At 40.5% G+C, this 16078-nt stretch overlaps 2 protein-coding genes across 7 annotated transcripts; both read right to left on the bottom strand.

Moving 5' to 3' along the window:
- Positions 1-24: 24 nt before the first annotated feature.
- ccr7 (chemokine (C-C motif) receptor 7) lies at positions 25-2796 on the bottom strand. The gene is made up of 3 exons (XM_028974006.1): positions 2684-2796; positions 1580-1620; positions 25-1444 (listed from the first exon to the last, which is right to left on the bottom strand). Exons 1-3 carry the CDS (start codon positions 2697-2699, stop codon positions 368-370), a joined length of 1134 nt encoding a protein of 377 aa, XP_028829839.1. The 5' UTR covers positions 2700-2796; the 3' UTR covers positions 25-367.
- A 3658-nt stretch (positions 2797-6454) lies between these two features.
- On the bottom strand, positions 6455-15716 carry LOC114786796 (SWI/SNF-related matrix-associated actin-dependent regulator of chromatin subfamily E member 1-like). Of its 6 annotated transcripts, none has more exons than XM_028974255.1 (11): positions 15618-15716; positions 14619-14666; positions 14203-14246; positions 13563-13667; positions 13083-13163; positions 12410-12541; positions 12060-12231; positions 9721-9893; positions 9542-9643; positions 8778-9054; positions 6455-7655 (listed from the first exon to the last, which is right to left on the bottom strand). In XM_028974255.1, exons 1-11 carry the CDS (start codon positions 15673-15675, stop codon positions 7477-7479), a joined length of 1371 nt encoding a protein of 456 aa, XP_028830088.1. In that variant the 5' UTR covers positions 15676-15716; the 3' UTR covers positions 6455-7476. The 6 variants fall into 6 exon arrangements, with proteins under 6 accessions (XP_028830088.1, XP_028830091.1, XP_028830089.1 ...); XM_028974258.1 differs by having other exon boundaries at positions 8811-9054; XM_028974256.1 differs by having other exon boundaries at positions 13569-13667.
- Positions 15717-16078: the final 362 nt, after the last annotated feature.

Raw genomic sequence — 16078 nt, 5'->3', positions numbered from 1 at the left:
AAACAAATATCGAGGGGCCATGAATTGACTTTGGTGAGGATGATCTGGAACAGGTGTCAGACGGGGTTGGTAGTGCGCAGTAACAATTTTATTTACAAGTTCACAAAATAGCATTAAGTTCAATACACATGTAAATACAAATATTTTTGCATATAAATTCTTAGACACAATTTTGGAAAATAAACGAACCCAAATATGTAGCATAATCTTCTGTATTCACAAGTAAGATGTATAACTGTGATATATTATTAGCACAATTTCACAACTTGTTTCCACGTTTGTGGCATCGTGAACAGATCTTTTACTTTGGCTGCTTTTATAGTCTAGCATCCTTCTAGGTGTTTTGAAAATGCTCCAAAGCAATGTCTTAAGGGGAGAACGATGTGGTTGTCTCCGTTTCCATAGCTCCAGAGGACCTTCTCCTGGAGCAGGAGGTGTACTGGAAAAAGCGCTCACGACTCATACAGCCGAGGTCTTTCATCAGCTTTAGCAGGTCGTGGCGGAACTTCACGCCAATGAATGCATAGAGGAAAGGGTTGAGGCAACAACGAAGGAAGGCTATAACCTTGCTAATATCCATGGCAAAAAACAGTGCATTGTCATATTTACAGTCTTCGCTCCCACCCTGGGCCTCGTACAAGGTGGACATCAAAAGGACAATGTTGTATGGAAGCTGGCAGAAGAGAAAGACAGCCACAACAGCAAAGATGACCTTGATCGCCTTATTCTTCTGAAAACTCTTTGACAGGACAAGAGTCTTCACGATGCCCACATAACAAAACACCATGACCACAGCAGGAATGACAAATCCAAAGAACATCTGGGCCAACTGCATGCCCACACGCAGCCTCATGGATTCCTGGGTGTACAAAATGCAGATTCCATTGCTGTTGACTCTGGCGTAGACCATCTCTGGAATTGACAGGAAAAGAGTCACAAGCCAAATGACCCCAGAGGACACCTTGCTCATGTAGATGGCACGAGACCGGCAGCGATGAGCTGAGACAGCCTTGGTGATGGCAAAGTAGCGGTCTATGCTAATGAAAGTGAGGAGGAACATTCCACTGAAGAAGGTCACTTTGTAGACTGTGTACATGACCTTGCACAGGAAGATCCCAAGTTGCCATTTAGACATGAGACTGGCTGCCCAAAATGGCAGAGACAGCGCGAACAGCAGGTCGGCTATGCCCAGGTTGAGCAGGTACATATCGGTCATGGTTTTGAGCCGCATGAAGTACAAGTAGGTAAGTATAACAAGGAAGTTGCCGACTATGGCAACCAGGCATATGAGCGAGAAGATGATGGGGAAGAACCAGTCACGAAAACTACGACTGGAATTCTTCTCACACAGCTCCACAGTATCATTGTAATCATATGAAGTGTCATCAACTGTTGTTTCTGTGTGCCTGGCCAGTTGTGATGTGTTCTCCAGCGCCAGGCAACCCTATGACCAAGACAGCACATGGTCAGTTTATCGCAGAAAGGGTGTATTGGTATTTACAGGATTAACAATGGCTGCTACGCTGCCCAAAAATTCGTATAGTTCTGAGGACCACCGGAAATGAATGCTTTTCCTTACTGATAGGTGCCAGAGTATCAGAGCTGATCCAAGGATTTTGCCTAAAGGGAACAGGACAAAACAGTCTCTTTAAAAGTATAAAGTAAAGCATAATTTCTGAACAGTCTCAGGGAACACATTACACAACAAAATAACAAATGCAAATAGAGCCACATAGTGGACAAATGGGGGATTGTGTGCATGAGAAATCATAGTCTTCTTTTCCTTATATTAACCTTTTACTAAACCTTTACATAATATCTATTGTAAAATAGTTTTTTTAATCGTAAGATGACATATCAAAAAATAAATGAGTAGGACAGGGATGAGATGAAATTAAAGGAAGGATAGACTTCATGATTATGATTAATGGTTTTGATTATCATACTCATGATTAAAATAATCATTAAATGTTTAATGATGTCAGTAATCAACATTTAAAAAATGTTTTCAATACCGGGGCCTCAAAAAAGTTGCACCGAGCATCCTGAGTTAATAGTAAAATTCACACCACAGGGTGGCACACCAACACTGGGACATGTTCAAAAAAGATTTTTACCATGATCTTTATATAACTGACTTTTCTTACATATGATTTTAAGAGTTAAATTTGGTTGTGAAAATTATTATTATAGAGTTTCTTGGGTATCTTTTCACTATAAAGATCTATAATTTCTCCATCTCATCATACTTGAATGGTGGTAGTAGCCTAGTGGGTAACACACTCGCCTGTGAACCAGAAGGTTCCAACCCCACTTACTACCATTGTGTCCCTGAGCAAGACACTTAACCCTACGTTGCTCCAGGGGTGACTGTCCCTGTAACTACTGATTGTAAGTCGCTCTGGATAAGGGCATATTATAAATGCTGTAAATGTAAAAAAAATGAATGACAAGCCGACCCCCGCGTTGCAGCTTCCAACCCAGACAAGCTGAAGGGACTTCAGAGACACACACGATCATTCCATTCCAATCTGGTTCAATTTTGTGCTTTATTTTGTTTAATGTTACATTTTGAATAAAAAAAAATACCATTAAGTAACTTACTGTATCATAAAGTGACTGTTAGTAGGACAGTCTATATCTGATTGTAAGTAGCAAGATAAGATATTTCATTGTTACACACCTGCAAGAAAAGTCATATTTTCTCCTTCTTCACTCTTCAGATGTCCTTGATTTGGGCAGAGAGTGCTCTTTTACACAGGATATGTCTTTGAAATGGCAATCTGGAGACTCACGTGTGAGTTCATGTGTGAGAAAACACTTGCCTGCCCACTTCCCTCCCCCAGCTGTAGAAGAAATGTGATATTTTAACCACCAGTCATTTGATGCTTTTGAGCAAAAACACACTACAGGCGTGTTTGCCCTCAACATGAGAGTCGAAATTACTGAGTTTTCTCTGTATGAATGTCAGATGCTCTGAGACACCAATAAGTGAACAACTGTTCAGACATAAAAGTCATAACAGTTGTTTCACTTCATATACTTGACTAAATGAGCTCTTTTGCATAATGCTGTTCTGTAGTAATTCAAAAAGATGCCCTCATCTTTTTTTTTAACATTCTCTCATTAATTTGTTGTGCTCTACAGCGTCTGAATTGAACTCTGTCACCAAGACTAGATACAAAGTGTGAAAGTGTTGTTAGTTAGTTACCTGGCCATTGGAAAATGTTGAAAAGTTTTGACACCAGCAACTTTCAAAAATGGCATAGAAAGTGTGTCTGAGTCAAGGTCAGTTGGTTAGTTAACTAGTCTAATCCTATCAATTTGGTACTAACTGGAGTGTAATTCCTGGGAGATGAAGAAATGTCACTCTTACGAAATATGCCAATTGCTCAATAATTTAAGGGTGCACTTTGTAAAAATCCAAAAAATCCATGCTTAGGATACTTTACACTGTGACAAATAGGGAAGTAGTGGATTAACTCTGGCTGATTTTTGCAGGCCAGCAGCGGAACCTGAACTAATTGGAAGAGGTACATGGGTCTACAAACGATGGCCAATAGCTCACCACCTGCAGCCGCAATGCTGACATTCCTCATCCTTATGACCACACACCATCATCCATCCACACACCATCCTGCTCTGGCTCACCCTTACAATCTCCTCAGTGGCTGAGCACATGCCACATTCTCCACATTGCCAACAGATTTGCCTTCAAGACCGCATCTCTGTAACGTACCATAATGTACCCACATTATGCTCATTCCCAAGCAAACACCATGATGCAAAGGAGGCATTCAATAAAACACAAGCTAGGTGCATCCTTCTCAACAGCCATAGGACAGTTGTGTTGAGTTCTTCTGGGGAGCCACATCTTCTTGTAACCTTATCTATCACCTCTCTGTTTCAGAAACACAATGCAGGAAAAGATTGTAAACCTTTTTCACGTTGTCATTATGCGTTGTTGTGTGTTGAATTCTAAGGTAAATCTATTTTGGCATAAGGCTGTAACATAACAAAATGTGTAAAAAGTGATGTGCTGTAAATACTTTCCTGTAAAATAGTAGATATACTAGGTTCTAAATGTAACATTTAAACAAAGTTACATACTGACATATAGGGAACATGTGTTTAATATACATACATACATACACACACACACACAGTGGGGCAAAAAAGTTTTTAGTCAGCCACCAATTGTGCAAGTTCTACCACTTAAAAATATGAGAGAGGCCTCTAATTTTCATCATAGGTATACCTCAACTATGAGAGGCAAAATGAGAAAAAAAATCTCACTTTTTAAATCTCTAATTTTTAATGAATTTATTTGCAAATTATGGTGGGAAATTAGTATTTGGTCACTAACAAACAAGCAAGACTTCTGACTCTCACAGACCTATAAGTTATTCTGTAAAAAGCTCCTCTGTCCTGCACTCATTACCTGTATTAAAGGCACCTGTTTGAACTCATTATCAGTATAAAAGACACCTGTCCACAACCTCAAACAGTCACACGCCAATCTCCACTATGGCCAAGACCAAAGAGCTGTGTAAGGACACTAGAAACAAACTTGTAGACCTGCACAAGGCTGGGGAGACTGAATCTGCAATAGGTAAGCAGCTTGGTGTGAAGAAATCTACTGTGGGAGCAATTATTAGAAAATGGAAGACATACAAGACCACTGTTGAGCTCCCTCGATCTGGGGTTCCACGCAAGATCTCACCCCGTGAGATCAAAATGATTACAAGAACGGTGATCAAAAATCCCAGAGAGCTGGGACCAAAGTAACAATCAGCAACACACTACGCCACCACGGATTCAAATTCTGCAGTGCCAGACGTGTTCCCCTGCTTAAGCCAGTACGTGTCCGGGCCCGTCTGAAATTTGCTAGAGAGCATCTGGATGACCAGAAGAGGATTGGGAGAATGTCATACGGTCCGATGAAACCAAAATAGAACTTTTTGGTAAAAACTCTACTTGTCATGTTTGGAGGAGAAAGAATGTTGAGTTGCATCCAAAGAACACCATACCTACTCTGAAGTATGGGGGTGGAAACATCCGGTCGACTGATCCGTGTAAAGGAAAGAATGAATGGGGCCATGTATCGAGAGATTTTGAGTGAAAACCTCCTTCCATTAGCAAGGGAATTGAAGATGAAACATGACTGATCCCAAACACTGCCTGGGCAATGAAGGAGTGGCTTTGTAAGAAGCATTTCAAGGTTCTGGAGTGGCCTAGCCAGTCTCCAGATCTCAACCCCATAGAAAATCTTTGTAGGGAGTTGAAAGTCCGTGTTACCCAGCAACAGCCCCAAAACATCACTGCTCTAGAGGAGATCTGCATGGAAGAACTAACCAAAATACCAGCAACAGTGTGTGAAAACCTTGTGAAGACTTACAGTCTTTCAACTAGCATGTTCACTTGTATATGGTCAGGGGAAAACAAATCAACGTTTTTAATGATGTTTGCGCATGTGATGTACAGGCACGCAAGAAAGAGAAAGTAGTGTTCCCTTCATCAAGATGCAGATAACTAACAAGTGGTTCTTTCTTGTTAAACTTAATTATGCATATCCTGAAGACATATTTTACCTTATACTAATGAATAAGTCCCTACCCTCCTATTCTCTTTTTTGGATAAATAAATAATAGAGTTTAATAGAGTCCAGTTATGTGCTTGAACATAAAAAATGTTACAAATTCTGCAAAAATAATGCTGAACATCTTTATTAATTACTCTTCAAATGTACAGCATTGTTGCATAATTTTTACATCTACAGTACAAATTTGGGGTTTTAATGTTCTTATCCTTGAAAGTTGGAAAATTAATTTTTAAAAGGATAGTGGAAAAAGTATGTGAACAAAGCCAGACTGGAAAAAGGCAGGGTCCTGTTTTTAAATCTCTGGCTCACACCACATCCGTAGTGTCCCCAGAGAGGTTTGCTTCTCAGGTGTACTGATGTTTGCGGTTGTGGCTTTCAGTTTTCACAAGTGCTAGGAAACACACAGTGTCAGTGCAGAACTTTCAGGTGTGCAGAGTGAGTGCAAGGCAAAGGCTGCACAAAGAAAAAAAAATGGTGTTAAAGATGCCCATGCTCAACTTGGCATCTGGCCTAAAGCCTTCTTGCCACCAAAGGGCCACTTTCAAATTGCCAAAATCCTTGGGGGTAAATATGTAGATAAAGGTTGTGTTTCAGCTGTTGAGTAGCAACACACCTCTGAGCGCGAAGGACTGTTGAAAACAGGAAACCAGCTTCAAAACCAACCTCAAACTATTTCAGCTCCCTGTTCTTTTTATGCAGCATTGCCTGTTACAGGGTTCATTGAAATGACAGTCACAAAACCCTGAAAAAAAAAAAAAAAATCTCTTTCAAAATGTGCATTAAATCTATTATGGACTTGCTCTGTGTTATGTCAAAAAAAGGACATATCTGTAAGCATAAGAGCACAAAAACTACCAAAACATGGTGTGTTTTATTTAGGGGATACAAACATTTGTTGCCATTATACATACATATCAAAAGGTGAATTTTTATTTTTAAAACTGCAAGTTGCTTTGAAGATGCATGAGGTGTTGCTCAGCCCAACACAGGATGGATCTTGCGACACATAAAACACAGATTTCTGAATGCACAGCAGAACACCTTTCCACAACACTGAGAGCTCGTAATTATCAGTACATCAATAAAGCACAACACAGCATGGACACCTCTGCTAACTAACAACCAGCACAGATGACACTGACATTATTTAATTCCCTTCAATAATTAAATATTTGTGGTAGATGCTTACGCTGAGAATTACTGTACTGTAGTGGCACTCTCATGTTTCCCAAGGCCAGCTGTGCTTTCACTGCGGTACACTCAAGACAACTACCGTACTCCTATGAAAAATTAATGATATAGTTCTTATAATTGCTATGCAATTGCATGATCCTGCCTGAAATCAGTCATAGTTTTGTGAAATTCGTTCCACAGCGTCTACATAAACGTAAGCCACAATCGAGCAACTGTTATCTTTTGTGCGTTCTGCACACAGAGTGTGGAGAATACTGCAGTCTTGATTTAAAACAGCAAAAGCACTGCCACATGCATGAAAGCATTCTATGGAACAAATGACGAGAATGGGCTCTTCGACTGCTTATTTGATGGCAAGGTTATTATATGTTGTATTGCACATAAAAAAGAAACCCATGACCAAAAAAAAACAGTTACTTGCACTAAAAGCAATATACATTTTTTTTTATATTTAATGCTTTCACAACACAGTACTATCTGAGATGGTGGCTCAATGCTGACATACAGATATAAACAAAATGATGAGTAAATCAAGTAACAAGTGAATGTATTCTCGGCCACCCTTCAGCATCAGCTCAGTTGTGAATCTTCTGTTCTCCTGGATATGTAAAGGGGACAGCATAGTCCTTTCCTTTTGGGGCGGGGGGGGGCGGTGTACAGAGAGCCCTTCAGCAGGGCCCTCATAGGTGAGAATCTGCGTGCATGGCATCCTCAGTGGGAGCACATGTTGTCTCTGAGCCAGTGTTGCTGTCACTGGTGCATTCTTCCATGGCAGCATCGGCCACGCTATCCTTATCCTCCGACGGCCCCTCCTCATTTACAGGCTGGGCCTGAGGATGCTCAGATCCCTTCAGCTTCTCTGTTTTCAAAGCAAAGAAACATTTGTGCATTTTAGCAATATCCATGACCAGTAGCATCAGACATAATAGTTTAATCACAAATCATGCATATGTGATATCAACAAATACTGACGCCAAAAAGAAGAACGAAGTAGCAGATGCACCATGAGTCAAATTCAAACACAGAAAGATATGAAAATTCAAATACAAAAGAAGACAAAGACAAAAACACAAGAAAAAAAAGAGGAACTGCTCCATTTAACACTGCAGTGGTAGAAGTTTATGAAGCATTCAGGCAAACCGTCTACCTTCCTTTATACAACCCTACTGACGAGAAGGTGCACAGTGTCAGGCTGGGTATGTGTGAATGGTTGGTTGATTTCCTCAAGTCCATTGATATTATTAATATCATTTACTGGACATTTTACTTCCAATTTATAATTTATCATTTATCTTAATGCTGTCACAAGTGTAGTTTGTCTTGTTTCATGCTTCATGTGCTTTCATGTGGGTTCAAGAGGGGTTCAAATCCTAAATAGTCACGGTGCCACCGAGGTGCCAGTGAGCAAGGTCCCCACACACTGCTCCCCTGGCACCTGTCATGGCTGCCCACTGCACACCAAGGTGATGGGTTAAATGCACAGGACACATTTTGTGTCTGCATCATCATCGCCTGTATCAAAATGACAATTACTTCATTTTCTTTCATTTCATTAGGAAGGCTTCAACAGGATTAAACAGGTTGGTAAAGTCAATATAATCAGCAGCTCATTATGGTGAAGAAGGAATTGCTGCCATACAAACAAAAAAGGTGTACACTGACCACAAACAGTCGAGCACTGAAATCAACAAAAATGGAAAGAGGTATAATGATCTCTTGATGTGCAGTGAGTGAGCTGTACAGTCGCCATAAGCAGTCCAGCAGTGAATCACAGGACATTATTCGGTTTGAGTGGGACATCAGCAACCTATGTTAGAATTTTTCTAATATATTTTTGAGAACTCTGTCATACCTTTTTACTCAGCCATTGCTCTCTTAGCTTTATGTTGCTTTAACACTACTGAAGCCATTTAGCATTTTTTGGTTTATGCGTAGAATTATTCTACAGCTATTTTGATCAACTATGATGCATATTGTTCACCTTGAAACTTTTCTAACTCTCTGGGAGCATTACTTGTATCCGTGGCCTCTGGGTCATCTTCGTCCTCTTTCTTTCTTCCATGGCTGTGGCTATGTGAAAGGTGTTTGCTGCAAATATGGGAGGGGCCTTGCTGCTTTCCCTCAGCAATGGGTGTGGCTGGACCTTGTCCCGCCTCCTCTCCGACCTCCTTCTCTGCTACACGCTTGCGGGACTCCTCAACTGCAGCCATCTCCGCTGATACTTTGTCCATATCCACCTCCACCTTCATGCAACACAGCTGGCAACACAAAACCACACATAGCATGAGAAAAAAGGTGATCTAGTGAAACCCCAAAACTGTATCCACCCACCATGTTGTGGTCAGCTGACTAATGAGTAATGGGTGAAATAGGGGTTCTGATTAGGTTAGGTTTGAATTGCACCGCTAGGCTTAACAAGGATGCAGTAAATGTGATTGAAGTTCCATATTTAAAAAAACTATATTTCAATGGTCTAGAAGAATGTCTACAGGTAATTTCTGTCTGCACATTTTGTATTCATAGGTAAGACTCCAGACCCCCTGCCACCTGCTCAGGAAATGAGCAGGTACACAAAATGAATGAGATGAATGGATGTTCCTTTAGAGTATTAATTTTGGTGTTTGATAACTTTTGATGTACCAATTTTTTTAAATGCTTTGCTTTGTAATGATTCATTAGTACAAACAGGTTTCTGAAGAGTATACCTGGAACCAAAGCCATAAACTACAAGGAATTAAAATATACCCGTTTCAGCTCGTTTGTGAAGGATTCTGTGGCTTCAAGAAATTTCCTTTTTTTGAGCTGGTGCCGGTCCTCGATCTGCAACAGTTCAGCTTCTAGTTTTCTCTGTGGGTCAGATACCGCAACACTTTAGGAAACACTTCTCTGTGGAATTGCTTGTCTCTACGACAATGGCTGCCTACCTGGTGCACCATCAGGGACTGAACCTGGCGCTTGAGAACTTGCATGCGAGCGGTGGTGACAACAGAGCGCACATCAGGGACGACACTGTCACTCAGGATTTCACTGATCAGTCTGTGGTTGCGCTGGAAGCGTGCGGCAGCTGTGTGCTTCATGGAAAATCCATCATCATAGTCTGCGAACAGAGCAACAATGGGAGCTGTTATCTATCTAAGAATGGTCTACCAAACTATTGTTTTGTTATGCAGTTTAAATGTCATACTTCATGTTGTGTCAGTTCTGAAATAATAGTAACATAATATTAACCTGGAAAATCACTTTGGAACTCATTAGCCCCATTTCGGATTAAGTCATGATCACAAATGTCTACGAAAAGTCACAAATATGAAATGCAAACAATGTAAACCAAGTTAGATCCTACATAACCTGTAAACCAAAAATGTAGCTCAATTAATGGATAATTGAGTTTAAAATGTTGTCATTTTATAATGGGATGAGCTGCCATATCTGCTTCACTGAGTTCCAGAAAGGCAAAATGCAACTGCAGCAGTGAAACAAGCTTATGTTCCAATTAGTTTCCAATTAGAATATATTAGTGTATGTGAGGTGAAACAATTCTGATAAAAAAAGAATATAACACAATAGGAGTTATGAAATTAGGTAAAATAACCACTTTGTGTATACAGTAAGTGTGATTGTTTTCTACACAAGTGAACATTTGAGTTTTTTATTGCAGTTGTATTTAAAAGGTCATAAATTGTTTTATGGAATACATGGGCGAAAAGCAAACCACGCACCTTTCATACCAGGGAAGTCCTTGCATTTCTATGAAGTCACCGTCTGATGATAGATCTTGGTAAACCTTTAACAAGAAAGATGCTTGGGGGCACTGGGCATGTGTCTGTCAGTGGATCGTCTCTTTTCTAATCTAGAATGTGGTGAGTACGTCTCAAGTGACTTAACATGTTAGCGTAGTCCTGTGAAAGTCTGACCCCATTTGGGATGATTAAAGTGTGATATATGCAGTTGCATTTTGCCTGTCTCAAACTTTAAGTGATAACCCAATGATACAATTTACATTGGGTTGTATTAGTAAAGGCCTTGTCCCACCTCAACATCTCAGGAAGTAGCACCACAGACAGCTCCCCTTTAGTAACTAGATTTATTACTATATTAACTTCATGGCACTCATACATACCTACAAGACATGGAATAGGAGTTTGGGACTTAGTGAGGTTAAGGGGATATAGGAAAAGTTCAGCCATGTTCACTACTTACCTGATTAAAAGTTGTTGTCAGTCATTTGAAGATTATCAACAATGCCTTCCTTTCAGATCCTTAGATAGAATAATCTGTGTTTAAAAGTGCATTTCAATAATTTGCCTAGTGTTGCCTGTAGGTATGTTTCTACAAATGTAAAACCATTATGTATAAAACCCTAAAATAATGCCTGTAAGGTGAATAGGTGTACAGTAATCAACCGGCTGAGGAGCTGATTCTGAATATCCGACTATTGCATCTGACCAAAAACATTAGGTTTATTCACTGAAAAAGGCAGAACTCTAATTTCTATTATTCTTGGGGAGCTAATAAAACACATTACATTACAGCTGCCATCAAAAGTAATAATTAGGGGTATGCAAGTATTTTCATTCAGAATACTGGAGAGACTGGGCCAAAACCAGGAACCTACCTGATGGAGCAAGGGAAGAAGATGACAGCAGGTTATCATTACATGGATAGTTTAATCTCTCTGTATTAAACTGTAATAATCCTATATTGACAATCTCAGATGTCTCTGATACACTAAGTGCTCGCGGTCTTTGTTGGCCTTAGTCCTAATTGTGTTCCCCTGTTTATATATTTGCTTCCCAATTTCACCCTCCCTTTGTCTGTTCTTTGTTCCGTATACCATTGCCCACAATGTATTTTGTTTGTTGTCACCCTTCTACATTGGCTTGGTACATATGTACTTCTTTAGCCCCTGCTTTAAAATTTCATACATGGCCACTCTGCCTACTGCCTTTAGCCATTTATTTTGGAATATGCATATATATCTACACAACAATTATAAAACTCATTAGTCATTAATTATGAAAACACATACTGAAACGCAGATACACACTGTGTTTGTGCACTCATGACCTATGAACCGTTTGCACATCCGCAGCCGTCAAAACCACACTGTTAAAATCTGACGCTGTTAAGGCCGTTGTGTGAGTGGAATGTGTGAATCTGACTTTGTACTTGTGCTTGTAAATTCCTTGTCAACAGGTCAAGATTTGAACTTCCCCGAACTACTTCCATATAAGAGAAAAATGACGTCACAAAGAACACATACCGTCGGGGTCTTCAGCTGGCTGAATAGTTAGGTATGGCTCTCCCTTGTCCAGACGGGACTGGCGCTGTCGGCTCTCCTCTTCTAGGGCTGCCTCAGCACGGTTTTTTGCGTTGACATAGGCCAGGTAGGCTGGCGAGTTGTGGTAGGCCTTCATGCTTTCATTGTACTCAATCTGAATGAAACAGTTGAAAACTGGTGACTGGGAAACCAATATTCAGCCAGGTAATAAAGCAGACATTACAAATAATGGAACAAAAGAATTACATGCAGAGTTTCATGACACAACATCTATTCAGGCCACTTCCGCCGGTCACCCAAAGCCACCCCATCAACACCTCGTAAAAACCAACCTTCTCTGCTTCGTACTCATTCAAGTATTCCTGTTTCTCCTCATCAGTGAGGTCCCTCCACATGCCACCGATTATCTTCCCAATTTCCCATAGCTTCAGATCAGGATTGGAGGCTTTTACTTGGTCCCAAACCTGGTGATGAGAACCAGACATGGCCGTGGGGTGGGGTTGGGTTGAGTCGGTGGGGGTTATTTACTCTTTTCTTATTCATAAACCAATAAAGAGGAGGCCATACTAGTGCCGTTTTTTTAACCTTCCCTTAAAGTCTAACTCCTATCCCCAGAAAAATATTGCATTATTTTTTATTGTTTTTTTATGTAGGAATTTGAGGTGAAAATATATATACAAGCCATTTGTAATACATCATTTAAGCCCCATTATATATCTATTTATAGCCCCATTATATATCTATTCAGTCTCTGGATGCTAAATGGCTTACCTTAGCTCCCAGATGAGGTCTAATATAAGAACCGACCAACTAGAAAGGTGCTAGAGTAAGCTGACAATGGGGACAAAGCTTGTTTATGAATGCTCATAATGCATGCCTTCCTTCCCCTACCCTATTCTTCCATCCTAATATGTTGTTCTTGTGTGACAACACTGAGGGACTTTCCACTGGATGATACAACAACACTTTACACGATGAAGCAGCCAAGCAGTCTAAGATTCTTACCTTCCTACTATATCGCATGTAGGGCATCAAAGGCTTATCTGGGGGCTTGGGAGGTTTTGGTATAGCAATTCCTGAAGAGTTCTACAAAAATAAAACAATTTAATAGAACGCAACTTTATAGTTTGGAATTGTTTGTCTGTCTATTAATAAATATATGTTTAATGGAAAGGAAAATGTTGGAAACAACCCTGAGTCCACAAAGCTAAGATTGATGGGCGTTCGCTAATGCTCATCATAAATTGAGGGTTAGTTTTTTTTTTTTTAAGTATTATATCAAAATGACACCTATACAAAAGTATATCTTTATTGGGGAAAAAAAATGTTAGTCCAAGACTTGATTTTCCTTTTATCCAAGCAGTCTATTATTTACAATGCGACACGTTCAGCCATCAGAAATGCTTTAATGACTGCCTGAAAGTTTGTGAAGACACTTAGGTACTTTTAACTCGACGGAACCTAAATGTTCACCGGTGGTCCTACCGTTACCCGACTGTTGCTGCCTGTGTTTCCTCCCAGCCTGTAGTTGTTGTAGGCCAGATGGCTGTATGGGTTGTAGCCCACAAACCCAGGAGTGTTAGGCATTTGCTGATGAAACAAGATACACGGATGAGAAATGATATAATGTGAAAAGACAAGAAAGCAAACACAAACTAATTAAAAATAAACTCATGAAAGGACACAAGCCAAAGAAGCAAAATAAAGAATGGTCTGTGATCATGCTAAAGGAACATGTCTCCTGATTTTAAAGAGAAAAAACATCTAGTGCATTGGCATTCTTGACATCTCCTACACAGAAACTATTGTTCCCAGATGATGAGATTCAGTGAATAATGCCACATGCTGCTGATCGCATTAGCAGGTTACACATTTGTCATCGTAATTATGCCATAACAATACAACAATAAATGGAAAGATAAGCTGGGTGACACCACATATACAACGAAAATTATTCTTCTGGAAAAACTTAACAATCATTAGGTCATTATAACATAAAAATACAGCTTGGGGTTTTGGAAACACACTAAAAGACGCGCTGTGATTCATAGTGAATGTTAATGAAGTCAAAGGGACTCCCTCTCTAATCTCAGATCAATCTTGTGTGTCTGTCTGTGATACTTACTGTAGTAGGGGCTGGGGTGGGGGGAGGGGCAAAGGATGGCCTTTCTGTCATGAGGGAAAAAACGGGGAGACATTAATGACCATTAATGATTAAAGGCCGCTCTTTAGAGAAAAAAAAATGCTCTCACATTTGTTCTGAAAGGTCTTTGCAAACAATGTATTAAAATATGATACCTTAATGGTTAAATTTGGACATAAAAAAACTACATTGTGGTTGATGCTAAAATAGGTTTGCCATTAACTATAAATTATGAAGGAGGGTCAAGAGGGACTGCAAAAGTCTGTCTAAGCAGTCTTGCTAAACTGATGCATTAATTGATCTAGTGTGTTTTATATTACGGGAATGATTAGCATTGGCTCTACTGGCTCTGCAGTTTCTACCTAAATGGACCCAACGCACTGTACGCAAGTCCTTACTTGACATCTCGGCAGATGGCAGATAGAAGGCTATTCCCGGCACTGAGTCTGTAACAAACACATTATTCAGAATGAGGAATGATGCAGTCACGGGCAGCGTCCCCCCCTTCAGACCTTGAGGGGGCTCTGCAGTGACAGAACAGAGATGTCAATGATGCCAAACAGCGTTCAGAAGCAGTGTGTGTGTGTGTGTGTGTGTGTTGGGAAACAATGACAGCTGGGAGGAAACGGACAGATCAAGACAGCCGACAAGAGCAACTCTGTAATTTCTATTTCGCATCTGAGTTAAAGTTTGTTTCCACAAAATAAACAGCCTGTAGTGCGATACACGCCGATGTCACGGCGAGCACGACGTGGCTTCGGGGTTTTAGAACAAAAAGCTAAAAATCTGGCTAGCTGGCTAATTAGCTGTGTGAATGACAATGAAGGCACAAACCACACTACGCCTGTTATAAACGTTTGGAGTCCAGTGCTCGTCGTATCGGACGTGATTAACTACGTCGGTGGGGTTATTGTGATGAACTGGGAGTAATAAATTAGCCCGGTGAGCTGACAGCCACATGCAGCCTGTCAGCGTTACCTGACGAACAGTTCGACTTAGTGCCCGGACAGACTGTCGTCACAAAGTAGCAAACACTCCGCGTCCACAAACAGTCTTCGCGAAGAGCAACAAAGACGACGGACGGAAGGGAACGGAAATCCGAGTATTCCGTCCGCAGGTGACGAGGCGGCGCGCCTCTCCGTGCGGCGCCTTGTCTTCCCGCGGCTGGCTAATGCTAACGCTAACGCAGGCTAGCGGACTTCCGCGAGACGGCAGGCTAGCATGCTAACGGAGCCCGGCGACGCACGCTTACTGTACGCAGCCCCGTAAATGTATCTTACCATGGTTCAGAGCTCAAAACGCATCACGGGGCATTTTAGCCTTAAGGCAAGTAGGCACGCTTAATTGCGTTTGTCTAATAAGTGATCCCCATTAACCGAAACTGGAGGACAGCTCACCCCCAAATGCCTTTGTTCGGAACCCTGCGTGCTGAAATAGGTGGGGTGCAAGCAGCATAAATTAAGAGCACATAATTCCAGTGTATGGAAGTCTCTAGAAGACCTTAATTAAAAAAAAAAACCCATCAACGTCATTATTACCGCTGTGTTGTTATTATTATTCAAATAGTAATCTTATTGTTTTCTTTCTTGTTATATTACTAATTATTATTATTATATTAATAATGCCCATAATTGCATTCCAAGACATCATGTAAGCGAATTCAATTAGGTGAGTGTTTTTTATATAGTTGCAGGTGTCTACTTTTTTTTTTAGCTGAATAGACACAAATTTACTAATTACTAGTCCATTTACATCCATGAATGTCATACACCAAGACTCTTTAACCTGCATTAAATCGAATGGTTTGGTAATACAATACGTAACATCTGAAATGATGTTAGTACCTTTGCAGTAGCTA

This window comes from Denticeps clupeoides, chromosome 3, assembly GCF_900700375.1.
Source record: "Denticeps clupeoides chromosome 3, fDenClu1.1, whole genome shotgun sequence".
Lineage (NCBI taxonomy): Eukaryota > Metazoa > Chordata > Actinopteri > Clupeiformes > Denticipitidae > Denticeps > Denticeps clupeoides.
The sequence above is the reverse complement of the archived record's forward strand: the minus strand, read 5'-3'. Positions and strand labels throughout refer to the sequence as shown.